The following is a 26,715-nucleotide window of genomic DNA, read 5'->3' as shown; positions in this document are numbered from 1 at the left end:
CAATGTTCATTAAACAAATTGGCAAAAGTCCTTTTACAATGAAATGAACAAACTATTTATAGACTATCATGTAATAGCCGAATGGACAAACTAGCTAGCTTAAAGACTAATCAAATTCGGTCATGAACTAAATAGAATGTTCTAGAATGAAAACATTAATTAACTAGTCTTGATTCGGCTAATGGGAATGTGTTTGGACAGCTTCATGTATGAGCTTTAATCACTTGAATGAATGTGAAACTTTGGAAGCTCAATGAGTGTCTAGGTTCGGCCATGGGGTGCATGAAGCTTCCAAGAGGTGTCTCTTGGCTGAATAGGTGCTTAAAAACTCCAAGGGTCATCCCACATACATTCAGCTGTACATGGAACTTGGAAGGAAGCTTAAACCTAGCCGTATATGAACTTGCATTAATTATCCTCCATTCATGCATGTGTACCGTCCAAAGGGGATGTATTCTTCAATATCTATTACATGCAATTAATCCTCCATGTACATGAATGTAAGACCTCCAAACATTGAACCGAACCATGCATGAATCTTCCCATTCAATGAACATTCCCGTACATGCACCTTGCCATTAATGAACCTCCACATTCGGCTGAACCTACATGATTAAATAACATATTTAAATAAAACACAACTATTCATATAATCATAATTAAAAATATTAACTAGACAACTTAATGACACTAACTAAATTCAGACATATTAATTATAAGTCAACTAGCATATTTAATTCGGCTAGCTCAAATAATTCAAAAACACTTAGTGAGCTAAGTTAAGCTAAGGAATTCAGCATGAGCTGTAGCAAACTTAATTAAAAACAAATTTAGACTTAGTTTATTGTAAATAAAAAGGAATGAGCTGAAACGAGCTAAAATCAAGCTCAAACAAGCTGAAACGAGCTCAAGTGAGTTGATTAGAGCTGAATGGCGCATGGGGAGTTAGAGAGGAGCTGAGATCGGATTGCAAAAGAGTACATTGAGTCTTCAAGGAGTTGTTCTTAGCTCCTCCAACGTTATGGACCTTGTTATCATCCCAAATGCGCAACACCAAGGCTGATAAAGCGTCTTGAATTTGCTTGGTTCGAGCTCGAGTCATGGGGCCTTTTGGAAGCTCGATTAGTTCTTGATTTGCATTCGAGGATGTCCCGAGCGTGCTTACATCATTCCTCTTAACACTCCACTTAACCACTAGACCAGCAGACCCATTCTAACATATTTTCCAACATTTATTTATAAGCTTACTGATTAGAGATAAGGGTTTATTTATTTAAAAACAAAAATTTGCCCAAGCTAAGGCTTGAACTTGAGACCTCTTACACACACCCAAAACACTTAACCACTGAAGCAGATACATAGTTATGTATCACAAACATACAAAAATAAATATAAAGGATTTTTTTGGGGCGTTACATTAACATTCCTATGTCAATAACAACACTTTGTCATCAATCAACTACACATTAACCTCAATGCATTATCATTGTCCAAGCCCATAATAATAATTGACTAAAGACTTTCAAGAATAATCATAGTATTCTCAGGACTTTTTTATTAGCCAACTTATTTATACACACAGAAAAAGAAATTGAAATAACAATGGCAATGCCTTATATTAACAAACAAGGTAAAACGAGTATATGATTACAATCATCTCATGATTGGTCATTAAGCATATTTTAAATAACCTTTCAAATAAGAAAAATGAAATCAGAAGAATATAAAACCTTTTAAAGGTGAATGTACAATGATTTAGCTCTTACAAATACAATAAAACACTTATATAATGAATTAATTACAAATAAAAATGACAAGTGTTTTTAAAGGAAAATGAGTATAACAAATGAAAGATGAGATTTTTGCACTTTAATATTTGAAAGCTTGTTTCTTGTCTGCATTTAAGTGTTCTTGGATCCTATTTATACTCTCTCATTGATTTATAGTCATTCAGGGTTGTTGGAGGGAGTTTCTAACCATTGGGAGCATTAATTCTGCACAACAAAAGACAGTTTGCAAGTAGGGGTATTGATATCGAGAAGAAAACTAACAGTTAGAAGTGCTTGGGTATCAATAATGATACCTCATAAGAGGGTATTAATACCATATACTTCTAAATAGTGTTGCAACAACTGGCTTCCAATGTATCAGTACCTTCCAAACATGTATTTATACTTAGAGGCTAGGTATCAATAGGGGTGAGCATTCGATCGAATCAAGTCGAATTAAGTGAAAAAATTTGAGTTAATTGAGTTGTCGAGTCCAATTTTATTATCCTAACTCGATTTGAAATTTTTTTCGAATCGAGTAAAATGAAATGAAATTCGAGTCTAGTCGAATCAAGTGAAATTATTCGGGTTAAATTAAAAAAATTAAACATGTCAAATTAAGATCTTGTTATACTATAACTAATTTCATGTTAAAGTACATAAATTTGAAACCATATATATTTAAAAACATTTTCAAAACAAAAAAAATACTTTAGTACGATAAACTTAAATCATTAATTAACTAATTTAGGTCTCCAAAATTATTATTCTATAAATTTTTAAATTTTTTAACTTTCTTTATATATTTTTTAGAATTTAAAAAAATTTAGAATTTTTAAAAAAATATATAAATTTTGGAATTTTTATAAATATTTTGAATTTTAAAAATTATTTTAAATTTTTGAAAATTATTTTAAATTATTTTATAATTTTTGTTAAGAGAGACAAATTTGCTCATTTTCAAACTTGACAAGGACTAAAAGGGTATTTACATCAATCTGTTATTCGAATTATAAAATTCAACTCGATTCGAACTCGAAACTTAAATTACTTATTCGAGTTGACTCAAATAATTTGAATAGCTCGATTTGATTAACTCGAAATTCGAATTCTTTTTCGATTTTTTTGAATCTAATTGAGTTTTTCTCATCCATAAGTGTCAATACCTTTTTGCTGGGTATCAATACCATATCCCTCTAGAAAGTGTTGCTAACACTATTTAAAGGGGTATTGATACCTATATGTAGGGGTGAGTATTCGGTTGAGTCGAGTCGAATCGAGTCGAAAAAATTTGAGATAGTTGAGCTGACGAATCATATTTTAGCAACCGAACTCAATTTGAATTTTTTTCGAATTCAATCGAATCGAGTGAAAAAATTTCGAGTTAAGTCAAGTCGAGTTAACGAATCATATTATTTATACTCAATGTTGCGTTTACATTGACCGATTATTTAACTAGTAGACGAAGTACAAGATTATTTAACTACATAAACAATATAATTGTTTTACATTTTAACTTAATGAGAAAATATTTATCGAAACAACGTAGTTTTGTCTTTTAACTTAATAGTTTTGACTTTTAACTTTAGAAAAGGTAAACATTTATCAAAACGATGTAGTTTTGCATTTTCTTATTCGGATTTTTGAATAACTTAAATTGTGTAATTCATGTTCGAGTTAAATAAAAAAATTATTTTTTATTCGAGTTGATCCGAATAACTTGATTAACTCAAATAACTTGAACTATTTAATTCAAGATTTGAATTTTTTATCGAGTTTTTCGAATCGAATCGGATTTTGCTCACCCCTACTTATATGGTTAAAAATGACTTATCATACTTGATCAAATAACATATTTATGTTCTTTAAACAAAAACTCACATGAAATTCATGAAAAACTTATCATACTTTAATTTCTTATGATCAAACCCTAGTTATTATTTTACCTCTCCTCCAGGAAAACTATAGATACACTTCTCATGAAACTAAGATAGCTATTAGGTTTCTCCTTTAATTTCCCTAAAGATTCATGAAAAAAATTGGAGGAATAAAACTTGAAAGGCTTGAAATTGGTGAAAAAGCCATACTTGAAAAAAAATGAAAATTGTAAAGATGGAGAAAAAAAATAAAAATTGTAAAGATGGAGAAAAGAGAGTGGCGTGAGAATAGGGAAAAGAGGAATGAATTTCATCATTTTTCTAGACTATTCTAAAATAATATCTATTAATTTAATAATTATAAATATTAAATATTAAAATATTCCACCAATCATACTTTTACACCAATTTAGACTTTAACTATTATTCTATTCATAATTATCTAAATTAAGTATTGACCATTTAATTACTCAACTTTCTCTACAACACCATTCATGAGTCATATTTCTTTTCGTAAAAGTTCACTTCTAGTCCCTTCTACATTTTACTTTAATTCAATTTAATCATTCCAACTTTTAATTTTTTTTCACTTTTGTCCCTGTACTTTTTACTCCTTACAATTAAGTCGATACATTAGATTTATTTCTCACAATATACGAGCCTTTTTAATTACCTTTAGTCTCCATCTTCTCTCTCTACTAACATTGATAATTTCTAATTTATAACCTTCTAAAAACGTTATTGTTACATTGCTTCCAAAGACACCAACAAAGTGCCCTGAACATACACTCCCAATTGTCAAGATCAATTGCAAATTGTTCAATATTAGTAATATTATCAATTAACCATTCCTCTATTGACGTACTGAAAAAACTATTCGGGTTGCACAAATTCAAACTACTTCCTAAACAGGTGTTTAGATACAAGTTTGAACAAACAATAAACAAAAACTAAAATAGAGAAAGTAATGAGAGATTTGCACACAATTGTTTGTTAGCGCAGTTTGGAAACAATCTTATTGTACTTAGCCTCGCTCAGTGAATGGTTCCATACCACAATTAATCCAACCACCTATTGGCTAAAGCCTAATCTACCTTTACACAAAGAAGCAATTGCAGCCCCAATATCTAATCCCAACTTGTTACAACCACTTACCCAAAACCTCACATAAAAAGGTTCAATCTCTCACAAGGAATATTAATCTTTCAATTGGTTTGCTCATTTCTGATTAGACTAAAGATATGTTTAAGTTCGTCTACAAATATAAGTTGTCTTTCCATATTACAATACGACCACGTAATACCACTTAATATTAGTTTAAACATTAAACAACCAATGAGCAACATTTGCTTCTATTTTGCTTTGTGTGCAAAAACCATATGAGGACAATCATACAAAGTATAATAATATAATTAATGAATTTGTTTTATTAACCAATTTGTTTGAAAAAGTTACAACTTTACAAACGAATATACTACACTCAGGGCACCGGATTCAACACTTATGACAATAAACATTCTTTGCTAGCTAAATTGCCATACCTTGGTTCCACCTTTCTCATCACGACTCATTGGCACAACACATTGTCATTAATGAGTATCCAAGATACATATGCAATCGAAAAAAGAAACCAATAAAGTATTACTATTGTTAAGAGAATTCAAGCCAAGAGTAAAGTTGTAATCATCTAAATGAATTACCTCAAAGTCTTCGTTTCCTTTCCACAAAACAATCTGTAGCTCAACTCCTTATGCTGCTCCCATAGTTGGGACCTCTTTGGAATTTACAGTTTTGATCTTCTTAGTTGATTTGCTAAGTAAGAGCCTAAGTTTACCCACGACTTTCTCCAATATGAACAAATCGGATGCCCTTGTATCAACAAGAGAACTTTTCCTTCGGCTTGCAATGTTGGTGTCCACAAATATCAACCCTTTTTACTTACGAGCCTTTTTTGCTTTCACAGAATTAAGTATCATTGATCTAAGCATTAATACCCTTTCCTCATCAGGCTCTGCTTTGTCATTTTTAATGGTCCTAGACAACTTGGATCGTTCTGGATAGTCTCGTATCCTATGCAGACCACAACACAAGAACCATTTCACTGACTTCTTTTCATTCTCTTTAACCCTCAGATGATTGTTGGGTTTCTTTTTCCCATTCTATGGTTTCTCATTACCACCATTCTTACCATTGTCACTATTGCCATTGTTACCTTATTCTTCCTCATGGTCTCCCCCACCATTCCTTATCTTTTTAGGTTGGGAAGGCTCAAACTTGTCTTTTCTTGGACCAAGCTCAACGAAGGACTCCGCCTCGACCTTGGCTACAATAAGTTCAATGATGCCTTGTCGGTGCAACTCCTACTTCGCCCAAGGCTTCAACCGATCTTGAACTAGTAGAATGCCTCATTCTCACTCAAATCAAGGATTTGGAGTAACAAATCAGTGAACTTCCAAACATATTCTTAAATAGTGCCTTGTTGCGTAAGTCGACACAACTTAGCTCAAGCCTTCTCCTCGACATATAGTACGTAAAATTGCTTCTTAAATTCATTTTGGAACTCCACCCAAATCTCAATACAACCTCATCTCTTATTTGTGGACCTACAACACCACCATAACAGAGCTATATGAGTAAAATAAATTGAAGCAGTGTTTACCTTAGTGACATCATTCTCAATACGCATCACACGAAAGTTTTATTCCATCCCCTAGAGAAAATTGTCCTCATCCCTTGCAAACCTCGCCCTCTTAAACTCTTTCGATTTAGGAACATCTATTTTTTGTTTCTATGAAACCACATCCAACATTCCATTACCCACAGCAACCTTGTAGATAGTGAGCTCCCCCTTGAGCTCATCAATCTGCTCCTTCAAGGTTGTCATCGTGGCTCCGAGAGCATCATCTCTCACTGTTAGCTTATCCACAGTGGAATTGAGCATCTCTTGCATCGCTTTCACATTGTAACTAATAGATTCTATCACAAATTCTTTGAGTTGCTCGATCATTGAGTCTAGCTCATCGATGCATCCTTCAACTGCCTTAAGTGTGTCCTTCATATCCTCCATGGGTTCTTCAAGATTGATCACTCGACTTTTCAAAGTCAACAACATATCCTTCAATTTTCTAGCTTTTCTGGCCCTCCCACAGGTCTTTATAGGTTTAATCTAATTGTTTACTCATTTCTTCATTTCGACTAGCACCTTCGAACTTTAACTCGGATACCAACTATAACAGGGCTAGAACTTTAGTCTAGCAAACCACTCAACCTTAGGCCATTTTTTTATTTCAAATCTGCCTAAGTTAGCCTAACTCTTGAAAAATGAGAATTCACAAGGGAAATTCTCTAAGGTAGCAAAATAAAGTGGAAGCAAACTCAAAAGACAAAGAAACTTGAATCAAATAGAAAAGCCATACGAAAATAATAGTACACTAAGTGTTTGAGTAAATGCTCTAAAATATTTTAATAAATTTGAATGTAATAGAATAGATGATTACAAATGAGAGGGAGGAAGGCCTCTATTTATAGGTGAACTCTCCTAAATCCAATGATATAGTTTAAATTACTTCGACGGTCATGATTAAAGTTTATCTACAAGATGGGAGTCTTAAGGGATTTAAACTCTATAGAATCTTATCTCTTAGGATTTACAATATTCACTATGATAACTTTAGTTTAGTTGGAGTGTTTAATTAGACCACCAAGATTTCAAATAGATGGGTTTCTTTTTATGTTCCACGAATGGAGTCAGTTTAAGTGGATTAAATGAGCTCCATTTGATTAGTTGATCTCTATGGGACGATTTGTATACATTCACCATAGATTTTGGTTTGCAGCCCGTGAAAGGTCCATTGCGGTATTTATATTTTTTGTCCATTCCGATACATAAACTTAATAACTAAGTCCTTTTTAATCCTTCAACTTGACAAATAAAAAGTTTTGATGACATGACATTTGAGATTGTTTTAAGATTGTGTTATGCTACTTTGATACATATATTTTAATTTTTAGGTGGTGATAAAATCAAGTTCACACACTGAAATTAACTTAATTAGTTGAAATATTAAAATAAACTAAGAAAAAGCATACTTAATTTTCAAATAAAGGAACAAAAGTAATACTAGGAGAAAGAAAAACCTTTTTCAACACAAATACAATTATACAAACACGCACCCGCCATCCAAGTAAAATTCAGCCTTAATATCAACAGAAGTTTGTAGGAGGGGAGAATTCACAAAAGAAAAGAAAAAGATGGTTCTTCGATACACTTATCCAGTCCTGTTATGTCTATTGATTTTAATGGTAATTTATCTTCTTCTTCTTCTTCTTTTGGTCAAGTTAACTGTACTTCAGAAACTAACGACTATGGTCTCTTTAAATGTGTGCATCCATACAGCATGGCCGCTGGGGATATGCAGTGAAGGACGAAATTTTCCTGGAAAATGAAACGAAAATTTCCCATCACATTAGAAGCGCAGAGGTTGGGTTATTCACCATGGATGAACTCCTTAATTTTCACGTTGGTCAAAAACTCCCCATCTTCTTCCCCATCAGAAACCTCTCACTGTACCCACCTTTCTTTTTGCCCCCAAAATACCAAAATATCATCCCTTTCATAAAACCCGCCGCCATGTTCAACCTCTTCAAGGTCCCACCGTCTTCCCCAAAAGGTAAAGCCTTTTTGGGTACTTTATACTCATGCGATTCCATCAATGGCGAAACCACCAAAATCTGCGCCACCTCTTTGGACTCCATGCTCGGTTTCGTTAAAAAAGCTTTCGGGCCCGACGTTGATTTCAAGTTCATCACCACGACCCACCCGACGTTAACGACTCCGGTGTTCCAGAACTACACCGTTTTGGGACCTCCGGGGAGATTGTTTCGGTGAAGAATGTTTCGGTGAAGAAAGTGCCTTGCCATCCGTTCCCCTTTTTTTATGCCGTTTATTTTTGCCATACGGATTTAAACTATGAAACCAGAGCTTTTAGACTCCGGCTTGTCGGCGACGGCAGTGAGGACGAAGTGGAGGCTGTCGTCGTTTGTCATTTGGATTCCAAGAATTTGAGCTCTGATCATTTGGTGTTTCGAATGTTGGGTGTCGAGAAAGGGAGCTCTTATTGCCATGTTTTTCGACAAGGTGATATTGTTTGGATTCAGCAGCAAACCTCCGGTGGTGGTGTCTCTGCCGTGTAATGAACTTTCCGGTGACTGTTTTACTTTTGTGGTGTCGTTGTTTTGTGTTCTTTGGTTTAATAATAATTATGTTGTAAATCTGATTTAGTAGGTTTGTTTTATGATGGGTGTTTCCTTAATAGAGTTTTGTTCTTTTTTTTTAATTGATTTGAGCATTCACGAGAGATTGGGTAGTCAAATCTTTAACTCAAATTTCCAAAATAAAAAATTATTAGGATGAGTGATTTTTTTTCTTTTTTAGTAACCATGCAAAATTCATCACTATAAATAGGATAATAGTACCCTCACAATTAATTATTTCATTTATGAATTTTATAATAATAAAAATACATGTCCTACTAAAATAGAAATTGTAACTTGTTATCCTCTTACTTAGCGGGCAAGGATTTATCTCCGTGAAAAAGATGATTCATTCAGATTCATATGCAAGCCCAACTTCATTGCATTGCCAGAATTCGTGTTGTATATTTGAAAGAGGTTGACCTCCTTGGCTGATTGAAAATGAGATATGTGGGATGACATTTCTGACCATATTTACTAAAAAATTACTTTCTTTACCACATGTTTGCTAAAAAATTACTCTCTTTGCCACATGTATCTATTTCTTAAATATTCATGTACTCTTAATTTATTTTTAATTTACTTGTGTAAAATAATTTCTTATGTAACTTTATATTAATTGAAATATGCTACTTGACAAATTTATTCAGAGTGTGACATATCTATCATTAATTTACATACTAAGAACATGGTATAATTATTACTAAGAATATAGTTTACAATTATATTAATACACCATTAATATTTATCAATTTTTACAAGGTTAATATTTACAAATAAGGAACTTAAAAAATATGTTTATTCAAAATTTAAAAAATATTCACTAATTAATTTACATAATTGATGTTTTAATTCTTTGGTATTAGTGTTTTATTTCAATAATTTTATTCAATAAAGACGACTTTTTTACCTTAATAATATTAAAAAAATAATTAAATACCAAAATAGTATGAAATGAACAATGCCGAGGGGTGGTGCCTGACAAGGTGGCAGCACCACCCATTTTTTTGCCCAATCATATAGCCATCATTAGCATATAATTTATTTAAAAATAATAATATTTAAATGGTAGAAAGGTCATATACGGTGGCACCGGTATCATGCACTTATACCGAGCAAAATATGGGTTTCCAATACGGGCTTCTACGGGTAAAAAAGGGTGGAGGGGCATTCACTGGCAGCACCAAGGTTGGAGGGCACATGTCAGGCGGCACCAGTAGAAGGAGGGACACTATCAGGTGGCACCGGACCATTATAACTTTGAGTTGAATGATTGTAACAATTTGTGTGTTTTCTTGAATTGTTGTAGTAATTTTTGTGTTTTGTTGAATGGTTGTAATAGCTAACTGATAGGAAGAAAGTAAAGGAAATTTTTTTGTTGAAGAGGAAAAAACAAATAAGAAAAGTCAAAAAAATTTGTAAGATTTGTACAGTGATTAATTTTTGTTATTATATTTTGTTTTTCAAATAACTATAGAGAAATTTAATTATGTTTAATTATTTTTATAGATTTAGTATTAAAAATGGATAATCAATTCTTCGTATGTGTTTATTTCAATAGAGTAATTTTAACAAAAATTGGTTGTATATTTAAATGTCGCCAACAAATTGTAATGAGATTTAATAGAAATGTGTTGATTGATGATATGAAAGAAAAGATTAGTCCAAAAATTGTTAAACATTGTGAGAGGAGGATCTTAAAACTATTCTACAAATTCTCAGTTTCATCAAATCTCATTAAATTCACTGAGATGGAACTAGTAGACAATGAAGACGTGGAGACAATGGTTGCACTTTATTGCCAGAATCAGAGTGGTCATACTGAATTGATTCAATTATTTGTTAAGTTAGCTGATGTGGAGCCAGCTAAAGATTTCACTCCATTAAGTGAACAACATGGAGTTCAAGATATGTGTACAGAGCTTCCAAAAGCGTCTATTGATAGATGATCGTCTGTACGTGGGTTCGACATCGATCTTAATGCTCCACTTGTGTTTGAGAACCTTAACCCAGGTCCTTGTTTACAAATACATCTGGTGATGATTGAGATCGATGCAAATAGTGAAGATGAATATGATAATAACGGTCCTTCTGACTGCGAGGTTAAAGATTATAGTAATTTCGATCTAGATGAGGTATCGAATGATATCGATGATGAAGGTGCGAATGACAATGAAAATGTTACGCATCTTTAGTTAGGAACCTGAGTCGAGGAATTATCATACACAATGAACTTGGGGCCCACATGTCGATCGTAGATCTCGATGTGTCGCATGCATCCAAGTTCCCTAAGTATCCCGATATACTACCTACTCACCAACTGACCACAGATCCCAAATGTGAGAAGTTGTTCGTGGGCCAAAAATTCACGACAAAAGATATTGTGTATTTGCCATTGTTGAGTTGGAGAACATGGAATCATGAGAATTATTCCTAACAAACTTTCGGATGTATGTTGTTAGAGACAATAATATTTGTATCATATCTGATAGATTGATAGGACTAACTGGCGCAATTAGGTGTTCCGATGTTCCGTGGAGATCGCTTTACTGCATTCGGCATATCGCTGCCAACTTCTATTACAAAAATGCAGACTAGCAAAAACAAGTAGTGAACATGGGTAAATTTTGGCTTCAACATATTTTTTAAATATTCTTAATACTTCCACAAATTAATTCGAAAAGGTAATGTGTATTTTTGGAATACATACGCAGCGTACGAGCTAAAACAACACCGTTTCAGGCAAAACTTGACCAGGCTTGAGGGTGATATGCACGATGAAACAAATACGTCTTTTTGAGAATAGTTGGGTACCATGGACTCGTGGCAATGAGCTTAGAGTTTCAATGACGAGTCTCATTATGGTCATTTGACCACCAACTTGGCAGATGCGGTTAACTCCATCTTGAAGCAAACACAATATCTTCCTATTTCATCTGTTTTTTTAGTTACGTTTTACAGGCTGGCAACCTTGGTGCCAAGTATGGGGCCGAAACAAGTAATCCAGATAAAGGCAGGATAAGTGCTTGTCGAGGAGGTCAGGAAGGGAATAGATGTGAACAATCAAAGAGCGAGGTTGATGAATGTAGAAATATATTCTCAACAAATAGAAACTTTTCGAGTTACGGAGTTCATCGATCGTCGACCCGATATCCCACTTAGGTCCTACGGAGTTGATTTTTGAAACAAACAGTGCGATTGCGGGAAGTTCCAGACACTTTATTACCTTTGTACACATATCATTGCAGCTTGTGCTCGTGTCTCAATCAATGTTAAATAATATATTGATGAGATGTACACTTTGGAATGCACATTACATATTTGGGGAAACGAGTTCCCCATCTTGCGTAATTTGTCTACATGGAAAGTGCTTTCGTCGACTTTCGAACTTGTCCCAGACAAGGGGTTACATAGGAAGTCGAAAAGTCACCTGCAAGTAACCAGAATCCATGGTGAAATGATATGAGGGAGAAAACTGACCCCTAAGCTTTATGGTCTGTACAGAATAGTTGTTCATAATCAAACTAAATGCCCGCATCGAACCTGCCACATTAGACAACTGTCTTGATCGAGTGGAATATGAATTAATGTACTCCATGTTCAAATGTATGTGAAATGTTGTTATCAATTGAAGTAATATTTCATTTTACAATTTGTGTATACTTTTAGTTTTATTAAAATTTTTTTAATTATGATAGAATTTTGTTATTGCTTAAACATGTTCAACTATAAAATAAAAAGATTGCACTTCAATGAATATTAATTGGAATACGGAGAAAATGTTTGAGCTATATATTATACAAACTTGAAAATTTGAATTACGGTTACAAAACACATGCAATAAAGATAATGTTACACGTGCTAAAATTAATGGTTTGATGGTGTTGTCCGTGGGGTAAACCTTTTTGGTGCCCAACGTTGGCGTCGAGGGTACTCGCGACGGTCATTGTTACCCTCACCTGACACATCATTCATAGCATTCATCAGAGAAACTTGGGGTGTGCTAAACATACTCGAAAAATCAAATGTCCCAAAGGTTTTCCTAGGAGGGGTGGAGTACTGGGGTGATAATGGGCTGAAGATATCAAACTTCATTGATGATCTCGGATCCGGATGATCAGAACTGGAACCGAGAATCTCTGACCCATATGCGTGGTTAGACGACCCCAAAAAATAATTATCTATCCCCAAATTTGAATGATAAGAACTACCCCCATACTGTGTATAAGACAGCTTAGGTTTGGGCTCGGGTTGCAGTGCAAGAGGCAGATGACCTCATCAATGGTGTTGGTGCATTCGTCGATGCATGTGTGGAGAGACTACCATCAATTGCCCACCATATAAAAACGGTTTCCCATTTTTGATGTACCAAAGTTGGTACTTGACTGAGGGTCACAAATTAAGATCAAAATCCATATGAGGTCTTTGCTCTATCCAGGCGTTCCACAATGTAAGATATTGTTGATACTCTAATACCCAATGTAACAGCCTGTTTTTGGTCAAATCGGAACAGTGGTTTTGGGACCATAAATCTGAGGTCAAAATATTTATTTCATTATTATTTTAATTTTTATAACATGGTATGATGATTATGTGAAAATTTCGTTAAGAAATTTTATCGTTTAAATGGTCAATTTGAGAAAAAAGACTAAATCGCGTAATGTGTAAAAGTGAAGTTCTATTAGCTAAAAGTATCTAATAGCTATAGAACCTTAAAGTAAAGGTCCTTATATTGTAATTAGACCATTAATAGCATCATTGGACATCTATGGACATATATTAAGGTGTTTTAAAAGGTTTTATAATAAGGTTAATATAATAATTTATAAAATAAAGGTTAATTAATAAAACAAAAACATGAATATGAGTTTCATTCATCTTTCTTAACCGTACATAGCAAGGAAGAAAGCCATTTTAGGGCTTGAAACATTCAGCTACTTCAAGTTTCAATTGTAAGTCTTTTTTTGTCCTGTTTTTGATTATTTCTATATTTTTGTAATCGTTGCATCTAGTACTAGCTAGCCTAGGGACTATTTTGCAAAACTGTTAAAGATTTTGAATGATTCTATTGATGAATATATGTTTGTTTTGATGTTTGATGATAGATTATGAATATTTGTTATGAGTTATACAAGCTTTGTTAAGTGATTTTTAGTGAAAATGCAAAATAGGGATTACATTGAGAAATGTTGAAAATATGTGGTTAAAATGTAAATTAAATGAAAAATATGGGCTGATAAGGGCATAATAGTAATTTGGCTAGCATGTGTTTATTTTTAATTTCATTTTATTTTGAATTTCATTAATTTGTGATTTTTATGAAATAAGGACTAGATTGTGAAAAATGTGAAATATTAGGGGCAAAAGTGTAAATGTGCTTTAAAGTGTGTTTTGGACTAAATTGAATAGAGAGATTATTAAATGAGTTAATTTTAAATATATTTAGATCAAGAAAATCAGAATCTAGATCTAGATCTGGGGAAAGATAAAGTACTCGATTAATCGACCAATTTCATCGTTTTTGAACCCGAAATAAGTTCGTATGTGATAAATTTCATTATAAGTGTATTTTAAATGCTTTGATATTGTACAAGTTGTGAATATGAGACTTTAGATAAGTTCGACATTAACTCAATGGAAATTTGGCATTTGAAATCCTGGTTGAACCTTAGGAATAGTTTAGGATACTAGTGACTGATCGTGATTTTGTGTGATAAGCTTTATAAATTTATAATAAATCATTCTTGAAACTAACTATTATCACGATGAAGGCAAGTGTACCTATCGAACAGTAGTATAATTTTAGCAAGATCGGATTGTCAAACCCTAAGGAACTAAAAGTACTAGTAATGACTGTATCTTTATTATCTAGCCTAAGAATAATGGGGTTTGTTTTAACTAACTAATTAACTAAATTAAGAATTTACAGGAAATAGAATTGGGAATTACTTTTGGAAAAACGATTGAATTAAGACAATACCTAAGGAAAAATTCACCTAGACTTCACTTATTATTTGACTCTGAATCGGACGATTTATTCATTTGACTTGATCCATAGAAATCCTAAGTTATATTATTATCTCTCTCGAGACTAACAACGTCAACCCTAGGTTGAATAATTGAAATCTCTTTCTAATTAACTTCCTAAGGTTGCATTAACTCAATCTATTGATCCCTTTATTAGGTTTCACCCTAATCCGGTAAAATCTTGTCACCCTATCTCTAGCCTTGCAATTAACTCCGCTTAATTATGATTTAACTCCGCTTAATTATGATAATTGTACTCTTAGACAGGGTCTGTTCCTCCTCTGAATAAGAGCTTAACTTGAATCAATATCCTGGAATATCAAAAAAAGAATTAAGAACACATAATTAAGAACAAGTCAAATATTTATCATACAATTCAGAAAATAATAACAAGATTCGTCTAGGTTTCATTCCCCTTAGGTATTTAGGGAATTTAGTTCATAACTAAAAAGGAAAACATTTCAGAAGAATAATGAATACAAAACATAAAGAAAACCTAAAACTCCTGAAGGGAAATTGAGGGGAGATCTTCAGTCTTGATGATGAATCTGACTTCTGAGATGGATCAATCGGCTTCCTTCGAGTAATTCATTCCTTCCTCCTTGTGCCTCCCCCCTTTTCCTCCTCATTTAAGATGTATTTATAGGTTTTGGAATGCCTAAGAACCCTCAAAATTGGCCTTTTCCGAATTGGACTCAACTTGGGCTCGACAAGGACATGCCCGTGTGACACGCCCGTGTGCGATTAATTTAGGCTGTGCTCGAGCCTGTTAGAATGGCACAGGCGTGTGTTTTACCCGTATGAGTCATGCTTCAATTCTGCCAAATTGACACGACCGTGTGGTCTGCCCGTGTGAGGAAGTCCAGGCCGTGTTGATTTCGTACATTGGTCAATTTTCTCCGTTTTTGGTCCGTTTCTCGTTCCTTTCGCTCTCCTATGCTCACCTAAGTATAAAACATGAAATTAAGGCATTAGGAGCATCAAATTCACCAATTCTAAGGAAAAAATCCATAAAATATGTTAAGCAAGGGGTAAAAATATGTATAAATTACGGTTAATCAGTGACATGTTATTAAGAGCTTCATTGATTTGGCTTCGGGCCATGATATTAGCACTTTGGGTGTAAGATATACCGATGTGGATTCGGGCTATGAATATCGGCTGATTTGGCTTCGGGCCATGATATCAGTATTTCGGATATAAGCTACCTTGATTTGGCTTCGAGCTATGGTATATGTGCTTATTGTGCGAGACTCTTCAATATTCGACTTCTATTCTGAATGGTTCAATGGGTAAACGAAAGAGGTGAATGTGTATGAGTTTGATGTTAAATGATACAGGTATGTACATGTGAGTTTGATGTTAAATGATACAGGTACGTACATGAATTATATAAGTTTCAAATCGAAAAAACTTGTGAAGGTAGTGTATAATTTCACAATAGAGTATTCGAAAAGTTTGTTTGCTAATGTAAGCTACATGTTGGTGTATTCAAATTATTGAATTATATTTATGTGGTTGCAATAAAGTTATTTCATACGAGCTTACTAAGCTATAAAGCTTACTTAGTGTATTTCTCTGTGTTTTATAGTTTTCAAAGCTAGCTCAGACATAGGGATCGTTGGAGATCGCATCACACTATCCACTTATCTCTTAGTACCTATGAACTTTGGTATTTTAAGTATATAGCATGTATAGGTATTTTGAGTCATTTTGATTATGGGTTGATAATGATTTTGGTAATTTTTAATGTCTTGTAAATGTATATGCTTTGATTTGTAAATATATCCATGAGAGTTGGCTTAATTTGGTGGATTTAGTTATATGCACATATGGTTGGTATGGTGAGTTCATGGATGGATATGTGAATGACTTATATTCTGATACTTGTGGATATTGATATGGTAGATGTTGATTAATTGATGCTAGATATGAATCATGCTTGTGATTTGGTGCAAAATGATATATGTTTGAGAAAGGTTTAGTTAGTTGAATTATATGTGAAATTTTAGTACAAATGGTATGATATATTTTAAGATTTGTGTATTAAGAAATTTGGTTTAGATCATGCATGAACTAGGCTTGAATTGATTGTTTTAAAATGCCTATTGATGCTATATATTGGTGTCATTGAGTTGATGTAGGTGAGCATAAGTTTGGGTGGCAAATTGGCTTGGTAAATAGCCTATTTTTGTCCACACGGGCGTGTGTCTCAGCCATGTGTGACACACGGTTAAGTACACAGCTGGGTGTCCCCTGGTGTTAAATTTGAAATCAAGTCAGTATATTCCACACGACCTCACACACTGGCGTGTGACTTGGCCGTGTGGTATAAGTCAGTATACCTACAAGTTTGGCACGACCTAGCACACGGCCTAGCACACGGGCGTGTATGGCTACTTCGAAGGGCACACAAGCTATACACACGGGCGTGTGGTTGGCAGTGTAACCCAAGTCAGTAAGCTTACTTGTTTGGACATGGGATAGGACACGGGCTAGGACACGACCATGTGCTCCCATTTCGAATGTCCACACGGCCTGTGACACGGGCGTGTCTGGTAGCCGTGTGAGACACACTGCCTGGCCATACGAGCGTGTGTCCCCTATTTGAAGAAAAATTTTCAAAGTTTCGTAAAAGTTTCTTATGTTATCGATTTAGTCCCAAACTATTCCCAAAGCATGTTTAGGGCCTCGTAAGCTCGTATTAGGGACAAATTGATTGAGATTGAATAATGATTGTATGAATTGATTTAAATGTATGTGAAAAGTATGTATAAATGTGTTATAAGTTTAGTAATGCTCCGTAACCCTATTTCGGTGTTGAATACGGGTGAGGGGTGTTACACCTAATTATTTTATTCTTTCCCCCTTTTGTTAATTCCATGGACACTGTCAAAATTCTGTAGAACATTCGGATCATCTTGTTTGCACCTGAACTGTCGCAGAACTTGATCCCTGTTGTACCACTCTACTATTGAGAAATTCAAAAAGGGTGCGTTAGTGCACCACAAGTGTGAGTGGATACAAGTAGATGGAGGAATAACAACCGCAATGTCTGGGGCGAAATATGACATCTAGACGAACTGCACAATTAATAATATGGTCATAATAACATGAGTCAAATAACATAAATAAAGTAATTATCTGACATGAATATTAGGAAAATTTACCCATTCCTCGGCGTGTGTTTTAATCATCTATCAGTAAATCGCAAGCGTATAGGACATCTAGATACCGGGACAAGTATACCATCTACAACAAAATTAAACTTGTTAGAACAAATTTTCATAAAACAAAACAAAATTCTTTATGTAATGCTACAATTTTATTACCTATTTACAAATGGGAAGACATGAGTTTGGTGACTAACTGATGCCAAAAATGACATCTTGTACAATGCCTAGGACTGCAACAATATCAGGCACCCACCTATGTCTTGTGTTATGTGCTTTGTTGCCCGACAAAGCTCACGATACAATGTTGCTAATATTGTTGAGCCATAACTATACAAACAAGTGAGCATCAAATTAGATAACACGGGCAAATACATCAAGTGGACCTTATTTTTATTTGCATCTGGCATGAATATACCTTCTATCATATGCATGATATATGCTCAAGTAGCACACATCATCTCCTGCTCAGTGGCACTATTTGGTAAAGTTTCGGCACTACTTGGTAAAGTTTCGAAATTTGCATTCAACCATGAAAATCTCAAACTCGTAAAATCATCTCCAGCATCATCAGGCGAGCATCCTAGTAAGTGACAGCAAAGTGTCACCGGTTTGGACACTTTACTCATACCCGTGACTGCACTACTGTCGATTGAGAGCCCGAATTATAGTTCCACATCTTTCAGAGTGATGGTGCACTCCCAACAGGGTAAATGAAATGTGTGGGTCTTCGGGCACCACTGCTCAACCAAAGCAAATATCAAGTCAACCCTCAAATTGAACATGTAGATCAATGCTATTGATCCGAATTCGGATTCCTCCAAGTATAGCATAATACGTTCACCTGGCCGATAGTTCAAACCGTTGACACGGACCCTCAACACACGGTACTCACATTAACCATATTAAAATACCACATTAGTTAAAATCTCCTAATTAAATAAAAAATGACATGCAACTTTATAAGGGGACCCGTGAATAATAAATAACAATTCTTTTACCAGCTTATTAATCATATTTGGTGTGTGATTGTCTTCTCTAATCAAAGAACCCATTTGGATATCTGCAGTTTTAAAAATAAAATTTAATCATCAACTAAACAGATAAACAATATACAAATAACGAAAAACATTTTCTACCATTTATAATTTATTTGTAATTTAACAACCAACATAAAATTAGTTAAAATCTCTAATTACATAAAAAAAACATTTCCACTCATTAACAACGAATATATAAAGATGATATATCACAAAAATGCATACAAGAGCATGCATGTACATATATAGTTTTTTTTTTTAATAAAGAACTTAAAATTGTTTATTCTGAAACAACTTTTTTATCTTAATAATAACAATAAATTAATTACAAATGCAAAGCATGTAGATGTACATATATAAGTCAAAATTTCAAAATAATATATAAACACATACCTATTTACTGATAATTCCTTTCAACTCAAACTTTTCTCCCAAAAATAATAAATTATTTTTTTCACAAAAAAAAATTATTATATAGATCAAAATTATTATTTTATTATACATAAAAAATTAACATCAAATAACATATATCTCAAACAATATATCTTTAAATATATTTCTTTCAATATATATCTCTAATGCATTCAAATAACATCACACAATAAGTTTTCAACACAAAAAATATTTAAAATACATAAAAATTAATGCTGCAAAACTCAAATAAGTAAAAATTAAAAAAAAACCCCTAAAAACCTCAAACATACTATTTTAGTATTTAATTAATTTTTTTATAATAATTAAGTAAGAAGCATACAGATAAATAATAATACAAAAAAAATTCTCAAATATATCATTTCAGTATTTATTTAGTTTTTTTATACTAATTAAGTGACAAACATACAAATAAATAATACTACAAAAAAAATTAAAACCCTAAACACACCTTCTGTCTCCTCTTCTTTTCAACCTTAACAATTTTTTTTTCCTTCCTCAAACAATAATTGGTCCCCAATCCATCCCATCTTGTTTTATATAGGAATAACCGGCGGGGAGGGGAATGAAAATGGAGTTTGGGGTCCCGTGAGTGAGAATTAGAAAAGAGATCCCTCATGATTGTCCGGTCACGGGGGTCTCTAATGAACCATCTTCCATCGATTAAAAAATTATTTTTTTACCCCGTATAAAACCATATTTTGACATTGTTTATCTCATTGAATCATATCGATGCCGCTGTAAAGACCTCTCCACCATTTAAATATTATTTTTTTTAAAAAAAATTATGGGTTCAGAAAAAATAGATGGTGCCGCCATTTTGTGAGGCACCACCCCTCGACATTGTTCATTTCATACCATTTTGGTAAATAATGTTATGGGGTATCATTTTGATATTTAATTTTTTTTTAGTATTATTAGGGTAAAAAAGCCAATAAAGACTAAAGTATTATAAATAAATAAATACTTAACAATAAAATTTATCATGCCCTTATTTGTCATTTTACACATATCAACTTTCAATTATCAACTAAGTTTTACCAAATACTTTTAAATAAACAGTTAATAGAATCAGTTGGTCAAACCAATCACTGCAATCAACTATTAGCTAATTGCCAAACAGAACCATTGTGAAAAAACATTCCGAGAAGCTACAACAGACTGAATGATGGTAATGGTACTGGGCCTATTGACACTTGAGATCATTTATGTTTATTTATCATGCTTTTTAGAAGCTGAAGTCAACCGTGGGTAGCTCGTAATTACATCCATGATTAAGGTTCAAATTTTCGTCATTAAACTGAATTGATTCATGATGTTAACTTAATGAGGTGTTTAATATCTAATATTAACTTACAATAAGAAAAATCGATGAATAAGTCTCAACAATAAAATAAAAAATTAATTCCAATCATATTATTCAAATCAATTTTGGTTCAAGTGTGTAATTCACAAATTTAAAAATCTTAATTTTTCAAAAAAAAATTCTATTTTTTTCTTTTCTTTTCTTTCTTGTTTTTATTCATATTTTTCTACCTTCCTCCCACTAACCCTCTCTTTCTTTGTTCTCCTTGTTCACTCCGCCTTCATTTTAGGGATATATTCACTATCTTAACAAGTTATGAAGGATAGATAATGAAACCTGTTGTAGCTAAACCTCTACCGACAACTAACAATTTCTCTTGGAAGGTGGGTTGGTCGTAAATACTCAGAATGGTGGCTTTTCATTGACTTTTTAATTTATTTCTATTTTGAGAATATTTTATAATAATAAATAATTTTATGAGTTTTTTTGGACCGTGTTGTTTTAAGTATTATATGTTTTTTTGTTTATTTTACATTGTTTACTAATACTTCACTTTTGAAAATTTTTATCTTATTTTGTACAAGTTTTTTAATATTGCTTATGCATGTAGTCTTACTTCTGCAAATGATTTTAGAGATGGCTTTGTTGTCGTCCTCTCTAATTTGGTGAATATTTGGTTCTATTGCGGATTTTGTCTATCGCTTTGGACCATCTGAGTTGATTTTCTTGTCGTGTTAAGTGTTTGCAATCACTCCGGATATGTCGTATTTGAGTTGTGACAGAGCTAGTTGTTAGCGTACCATAATGTTCTTTTCATACTAAAGCTGAAGCCTTTGTTGTGTTGATGGAGCTTGTCCTTCACTGTCGGGTGTTTTTTTTCTCAAATTATATGTTCTCATTCATTGAACGAATTAATAAATTTTCCATTAAAAATCCTAATTATTCTAATAAAATTGAATAAATTTATTTAACTTATAATAAATTTTATTTTTTATAACATAAAGTAAATATTTTTATATCTGGAAAAAATTTAAATACTAATAAAAATATAGGGTAATCTACATTTTAGATCATTAAATTACATCATTCAAATTAAGTCATTTATACAATCACCATTAAATATTTTTAACCAAAAATATGAGTCAACACTTTCACAAACCGTTAAGAAGACACTTTTTTTAATTTTCTCAAAGCAATCACTATATAAACCCTGGAAATTCATATGTTGAGGGAATGTTTGATAAAAATATATGTGCAATATTTTAGTCACTAATTAGTGCTAAACTGAGATATGATCTGCTCCTGATTGTTCCTAATCTCTGTTGATGGTCAATGATTTTCTTTAGTTTTCTCTACACTAATATCACAATTAAAGGATGACTGAAAATTGTTGCTTAATTCTTCACTGGTTGGTTTAGACTAAATTATAAAATATGAAAAACCAAAATGGAAGAATCTTAGGTCACATATATTTTCTTTTTGCCTTATTAACCTCCATGAATGAAGGTTTCATTTGATTTCCACTTGATATTTCTCAAGTTCACAGTTTTTCCATACATAGAATCACCAGATTGGGCCATAATAATAATAATAATAATAAAAGTTCTACTGTAACTAACAAACACTGATGATTCTACAAATAAATAACTCTGGAGAAAATGCTTTACTGCATCTAGAAAATTATCAGCTATTTATGTTGTATATAGATCATGTTTAAGTTAATGCTGACCAAACTTGAAACAGTAAAACTTATTCTATATATAGTTTATGGCTCAATTTGTCTAGGAAAATGATCTTCAATTGCAGCCTCTCATTTGCCTGTCGGAATATGAAAAATTCAGGATCAGATTCACCATTATGTAAATTGTTTTTTAATCACATTTATTTGCCAAAAACATTACCAAGAACCTCTTACCAGTTTCATCAACACAAAATCATATCATTAGATTGATTTGAATAGCTCAGTTATTAATTAAATAAAAGGACAACTAGGTTAGTTCTTGAACAACACTACCTGTGAAGCAGATTATGATAGAACAGAGAGAAACAAACTTGGAGCTTTACAGATAGTAGCAGGAGGGATGGGAAAACCCCAACTCTCCAATGGATTTTAAAACTTTTTTGTTTCTTTTTTTAAGACGGGTATGGAGTATTTCTATCAATTAGCTTACCCTATACAATAAAATTTAAAATATTTAAGTGAAATATTTATAAATTTTTCTCTGTCAAATGCACACAAAACTTTTTAGAAAGAGCTAATAAATCAAATGGATGGGGTGGAGTGGTTATAGATGTAACCAAAATCCATGGAATTGGTAGCAACAATCAATTTTAAACACTCACCAAAGCAGGGGGCAAAACATGCCAATAGTGGAGCGGTGGTAGATTTGGCAATATCTACCCCCGTCCTGCCCCACTCCATTGCCTTCCCTTTCCTTTCTTCTTTTACTATCAAAAACATTTTGGTTCGTTCTTTTTCCAAACTTTAACTTGCATATTGGTACTTGAGAAAAACAGGGAGTGCAAGTCAAATGCTAAACTACTTACCGTAGTTTTGCTGCACCATTGTGAATTTGTAAATTGCCTTAATTAGTGACCCATATTTCATAGACTTCAAGGGTCCCATATGTCTGCAAAAGAGAATGACAAGAAATACATAACTCAGTGCATTATAGCAGATTTATTCACACGAAAAAAGGGTCTAAAGTATGGCGGTTACTGTTAACTTTCAGCTCTTAACAAAGTGGAATCTACGCAAACACTACATCGGCAATCAGCACTCAAGACAGAATTTTGAAAATTCTCTAAGCGTGAATTAGCTTTTGCTGTGTGGTATACAGAAGAATGGACCATTTAGAAAGTTGTAAAGTCTTTCATCAGAATCCCGAATTATCACCTTTGGCAGATGACGAAACAACAAGGTATTTTCCTTGATTCTGAAGAATTTAGGTCAAGAGAATACTCACTGAATCTCGGTATATCGAATTCTCCAGGCAGGGAAACCTAAGTGGCACCTGGCAGGTCCATATACTAATAAAAGATCAGGTTCTGGCCCGTTGCCGCCTACTTGAAGAGAAATCAATTACCAAAAGTCAAATTAACATAGCAAGCAAGACTGATGATAATGAATACCGAGTAGATCAGACAAGTAACACAAACCAACGGTTTTGAGTGCCTCCCCCATTTGAGATTCGGTGAAGATTTGCTCTCCCTGATATGAGCTGGTGGAACCTGATTTCAAGTACTTCATAAAAAGTACATTAGCTGCTTTTGCCACCGCTTCTTTCCCATCGGAAAACGATGCAAACTCCAGAGTCATAAGTGGTTGATCTAGTAGCACATCATTTTCCTGAGCAAAAGTTTGCTAGTAGTTTAGCACATTCGATACCGTTCTACTTGTATCAATTTACGTCACAAAAATAATCCAATGACTCAACACATAATTGGACCCTAAGCGGAGATATGGTGCATAGAATAGCTCCATACACTAAGGTTTTGTGAAAAAACAAAACAAAATAAAACATGTACAAGCAGTCGAGAATGAGACCAATACATTGTATCATACTTTTTATAGGAGTCTCAAGGTTTAGTAATGTAAATACAATATTTGATTGCATACTACCATAAAGAGCCTTAAATTATAAAAGATCAAATTCGATGCAGAGCCACATGATAGTTTGATTTTGGCTACTGACAGCCTTTTAGCCAATTTCTATCCGAGTATATGACGTTATCTAGTCACGGTGAACTATGAAAAACTCTAATTCGGCCACAAGCAGAAAGGATAGTACCTGAAACAATGTTGCACCATCGAACTTCTCCAAGATGAAGTCCTTTGATTTCTTCAGTATTCCTACAACAGAAAAACCAGTATCCAATACCACAAAAAATGCGGATACATCTTCACCCAATCAATCTAGCAACAGTTTGAATCCAGAATTCTTACCTTCCTTATCATAAAGGCAAACATGTTTGACACCAAGATCTGCCAGCCATTGCAAAAGCTCGATAACATTCGAAGTTCGGCAATCTTCGCTTTCTATCACAATAGCCAGATACTGAAGCTTGGATATATGGAGGGATTTGTATCTCCTAAGTAATCCCTTGGATATAAGATGGCTTTCGAGCGCATTTGCAATATTGATCGCAAAGTAGAATAAGTGGATAGTAAAATGTAAGAGATGCCAGGTTAACCGAAGTAGGATATTCACAATCTGCACAAAACCTTAAACCCAAAATGAAAATCTAATTTAATTCAAAGAGATAAACTTCACTCACCACATCAGCCATGATAATTCAACAGCAAATCCATCACTAGTAATCTTTAAAACCCTTAGTTAAAAATTAAATTCCACTGAAAAAAAACATTAATTCACTAAATTATTCGGTCTCTTTATTCTTCCAACAAATGGATATAGGGATATGAACTCTAGAAATCCTCTGAAAACTTTAAGAAATCTAACCATATGTTTATACATAAATACCTCTAAGTCTCATCTATCACATCCTCCATATACCATGTCGCCACCTATAAGTAATAAGGCATAATAGCAAGAGGCGCACTTAAAGAAAGAGAGGACCCACCCTTCTCTCACTTTCCAACATGGAAGAACCCCATTTTTGGGATTTCATGAACACCAAAACGAACCCATCTTCTCCTACAAACTTCACCCCTTTTCCACCATACTTCCAACACTATTCGGTCTTATGGCCCTGAACCGTCCCCAAACTCCTAACTCCAAACTAGTATAAACACCATACCCCATTGGACACTTACAGTCAGTCCGAGCAGAGCTAAAATCCCATCCAACGTAAACAATTCATAACATTAAACAATTAGAAAGTATTGGGTATTCAACAATCCACGAGTAATTATTGCATATAAATTATTTACTGAAAATTCAAGAGTGAAACATTTTCAAAAGAAAAGAAAAACCCAACATCAGACATCACGTACTTGATGAATCCAGTAACACAACATCCGCTTTAGCTTGGCGAAATCCATTGATCTCTGAAAACGAAGAAAACCCAATCAGTAAACAAAAAGAAAAGAAAAGAAAAAGAAAAGTAAATTGTTTGATAGGGAAGGGAACCGCTTGAGGAAGTGGAATAACAACTTACATTTAAACATAATCGAGAAAAAAGGGGTTTCGAGAAATTAAAAAAAGAAAAAGAAAAAAAGAAGAAGAACAGATTAAAATAAATTTTGGAGATCGGAAAAGAGGACGGAAAGTAGAGAGGAAGCAGTTTAAAAACTGTGACTTGGTGAACAGAAACGTGTAAGAAAGAACTAATGAAAAACATTGTTTTTGCCTTGGTGTTCTTTATTTTATTTTATTTTTTGTTAAAATATACTATAGGTAAATCTTCTCCATCTAGTTTTTCTTAAAATTAAATATGTATTATATATGAAAACTATTATTCAATTAGCTTACGAATATATATTATATACATAAATAATTCTATTCAGTTTAATATAAAATTAAATATTTGTATTTATTTTTTACACATTACAAAAATAATTATTATCAAAGTGAATTTTTAAAATTTATATATAATTTTTAATCTTTATTTTATATTAAAAATGACTAAATTAAAATAGATTCATTAATAACAAAATTAAACTTAAAAAATATTATTCCAAATTGAACTACATTGGTCACACTTAATGAATCAGATTGAATGACTCAAGAATAAATCTAGATTAGACCTGTTCATAGATTAAGCTATCTATTTAGACTTGAAGGCTTGTTCGAAATTTAGAAGAGTTTAAACAAAAATATTAGACTCGAAAAATAAGTTTGGGCAAAACTATTAAGCCTATTTAAAATATGAGTT

At 33.1% G+C, this 26,715-nt stretch overlaps 2 protein-coding genes across 3 annotated transcripts; one reads left to right on the top strand and one right to left on the bottom strand.

Moving 5' to 3' along the window:
* Window positions 1–7,776: 7,776 nt before the first annotated feature.
* Window positions 7,777–8,926, top strand: LOC107894188 (BURP domain-containing protein 13). The gene is made up of 2 exons (XM_016819415.2): window positions 7,777–7,948; window positions 8,043–8,926. Exons 1-2 carry the CDS (start codon window positions 7,898–7,900, stop codon window positions 8,532–8,534), a joined length of 543 nt encoding a protein of 180 aa, XP_016674904.1. The 5' UTR covers window positions 7,777–7,897; the 3' UTR covers window positions 8,535–8,926.
* Window positions 8,927–22,324: 13,398 nt separating this feature from the next.
* Window positions 22,325–26,196, bottom strand: LOC107894190 (dehydrodolichyl diphosphate synthase complex subunit nus1). Of its 2 annotated transcripts, none has more exons than XM_016819417.2 (8): window positions 25,999–26,196; window positions 25,835–25,888; window positions 24,824–25,091; window positions 24,669–24,730; window positions 24,037–24,226; window positions 23,844–23,940; window positions 23,425–23,507; window positions 22,325–22,695 (listed from the first exon to the last, which is right to left on the bottom strand). In XM_016819417.2, exons 1-8 carry the CDS (start codon window positions 26,179–26,181, stop codon window positions 22,688–22,690), a joined length of 945 nt encoding a protein of 314 aa, XP_016674906.1. In that variant the 5' UTR covers window positions 26,182–26,196; the 3' UTR covers window positions 22,325–22,687. The 2 variants fall into 2 exon arrangements, with proteins under 2 accessions (XP_016674906.1, XP_016674905.1); XM_016819416.2 differs by having other exon boundaries at window positions 23,844–23,943; window positions 25,999–26,188.
* Between the last annotated feature and the right edge of the window lie 519 nt (window positions 26,197–26,715).

This window comes from Gossypium hirsutum, chromosome A13 (genome assembly GCF_007990345.1).
Source record: "Gossypium hirsutum isolate 1008001.06 chromosome A13, Gossypium_hirsutum_v2.1, whole genome shotgun sequence".
Lineage (NCBI taxonomy): Eukaryota > Viridiplantae > Streptophyta > Magnoliopsida > Malvales > Malvaceae > Gossypium > Gossypium hirsutum.
This window is presented reverse-complemented; position numbering and strand designations above follow the sequence as displayed.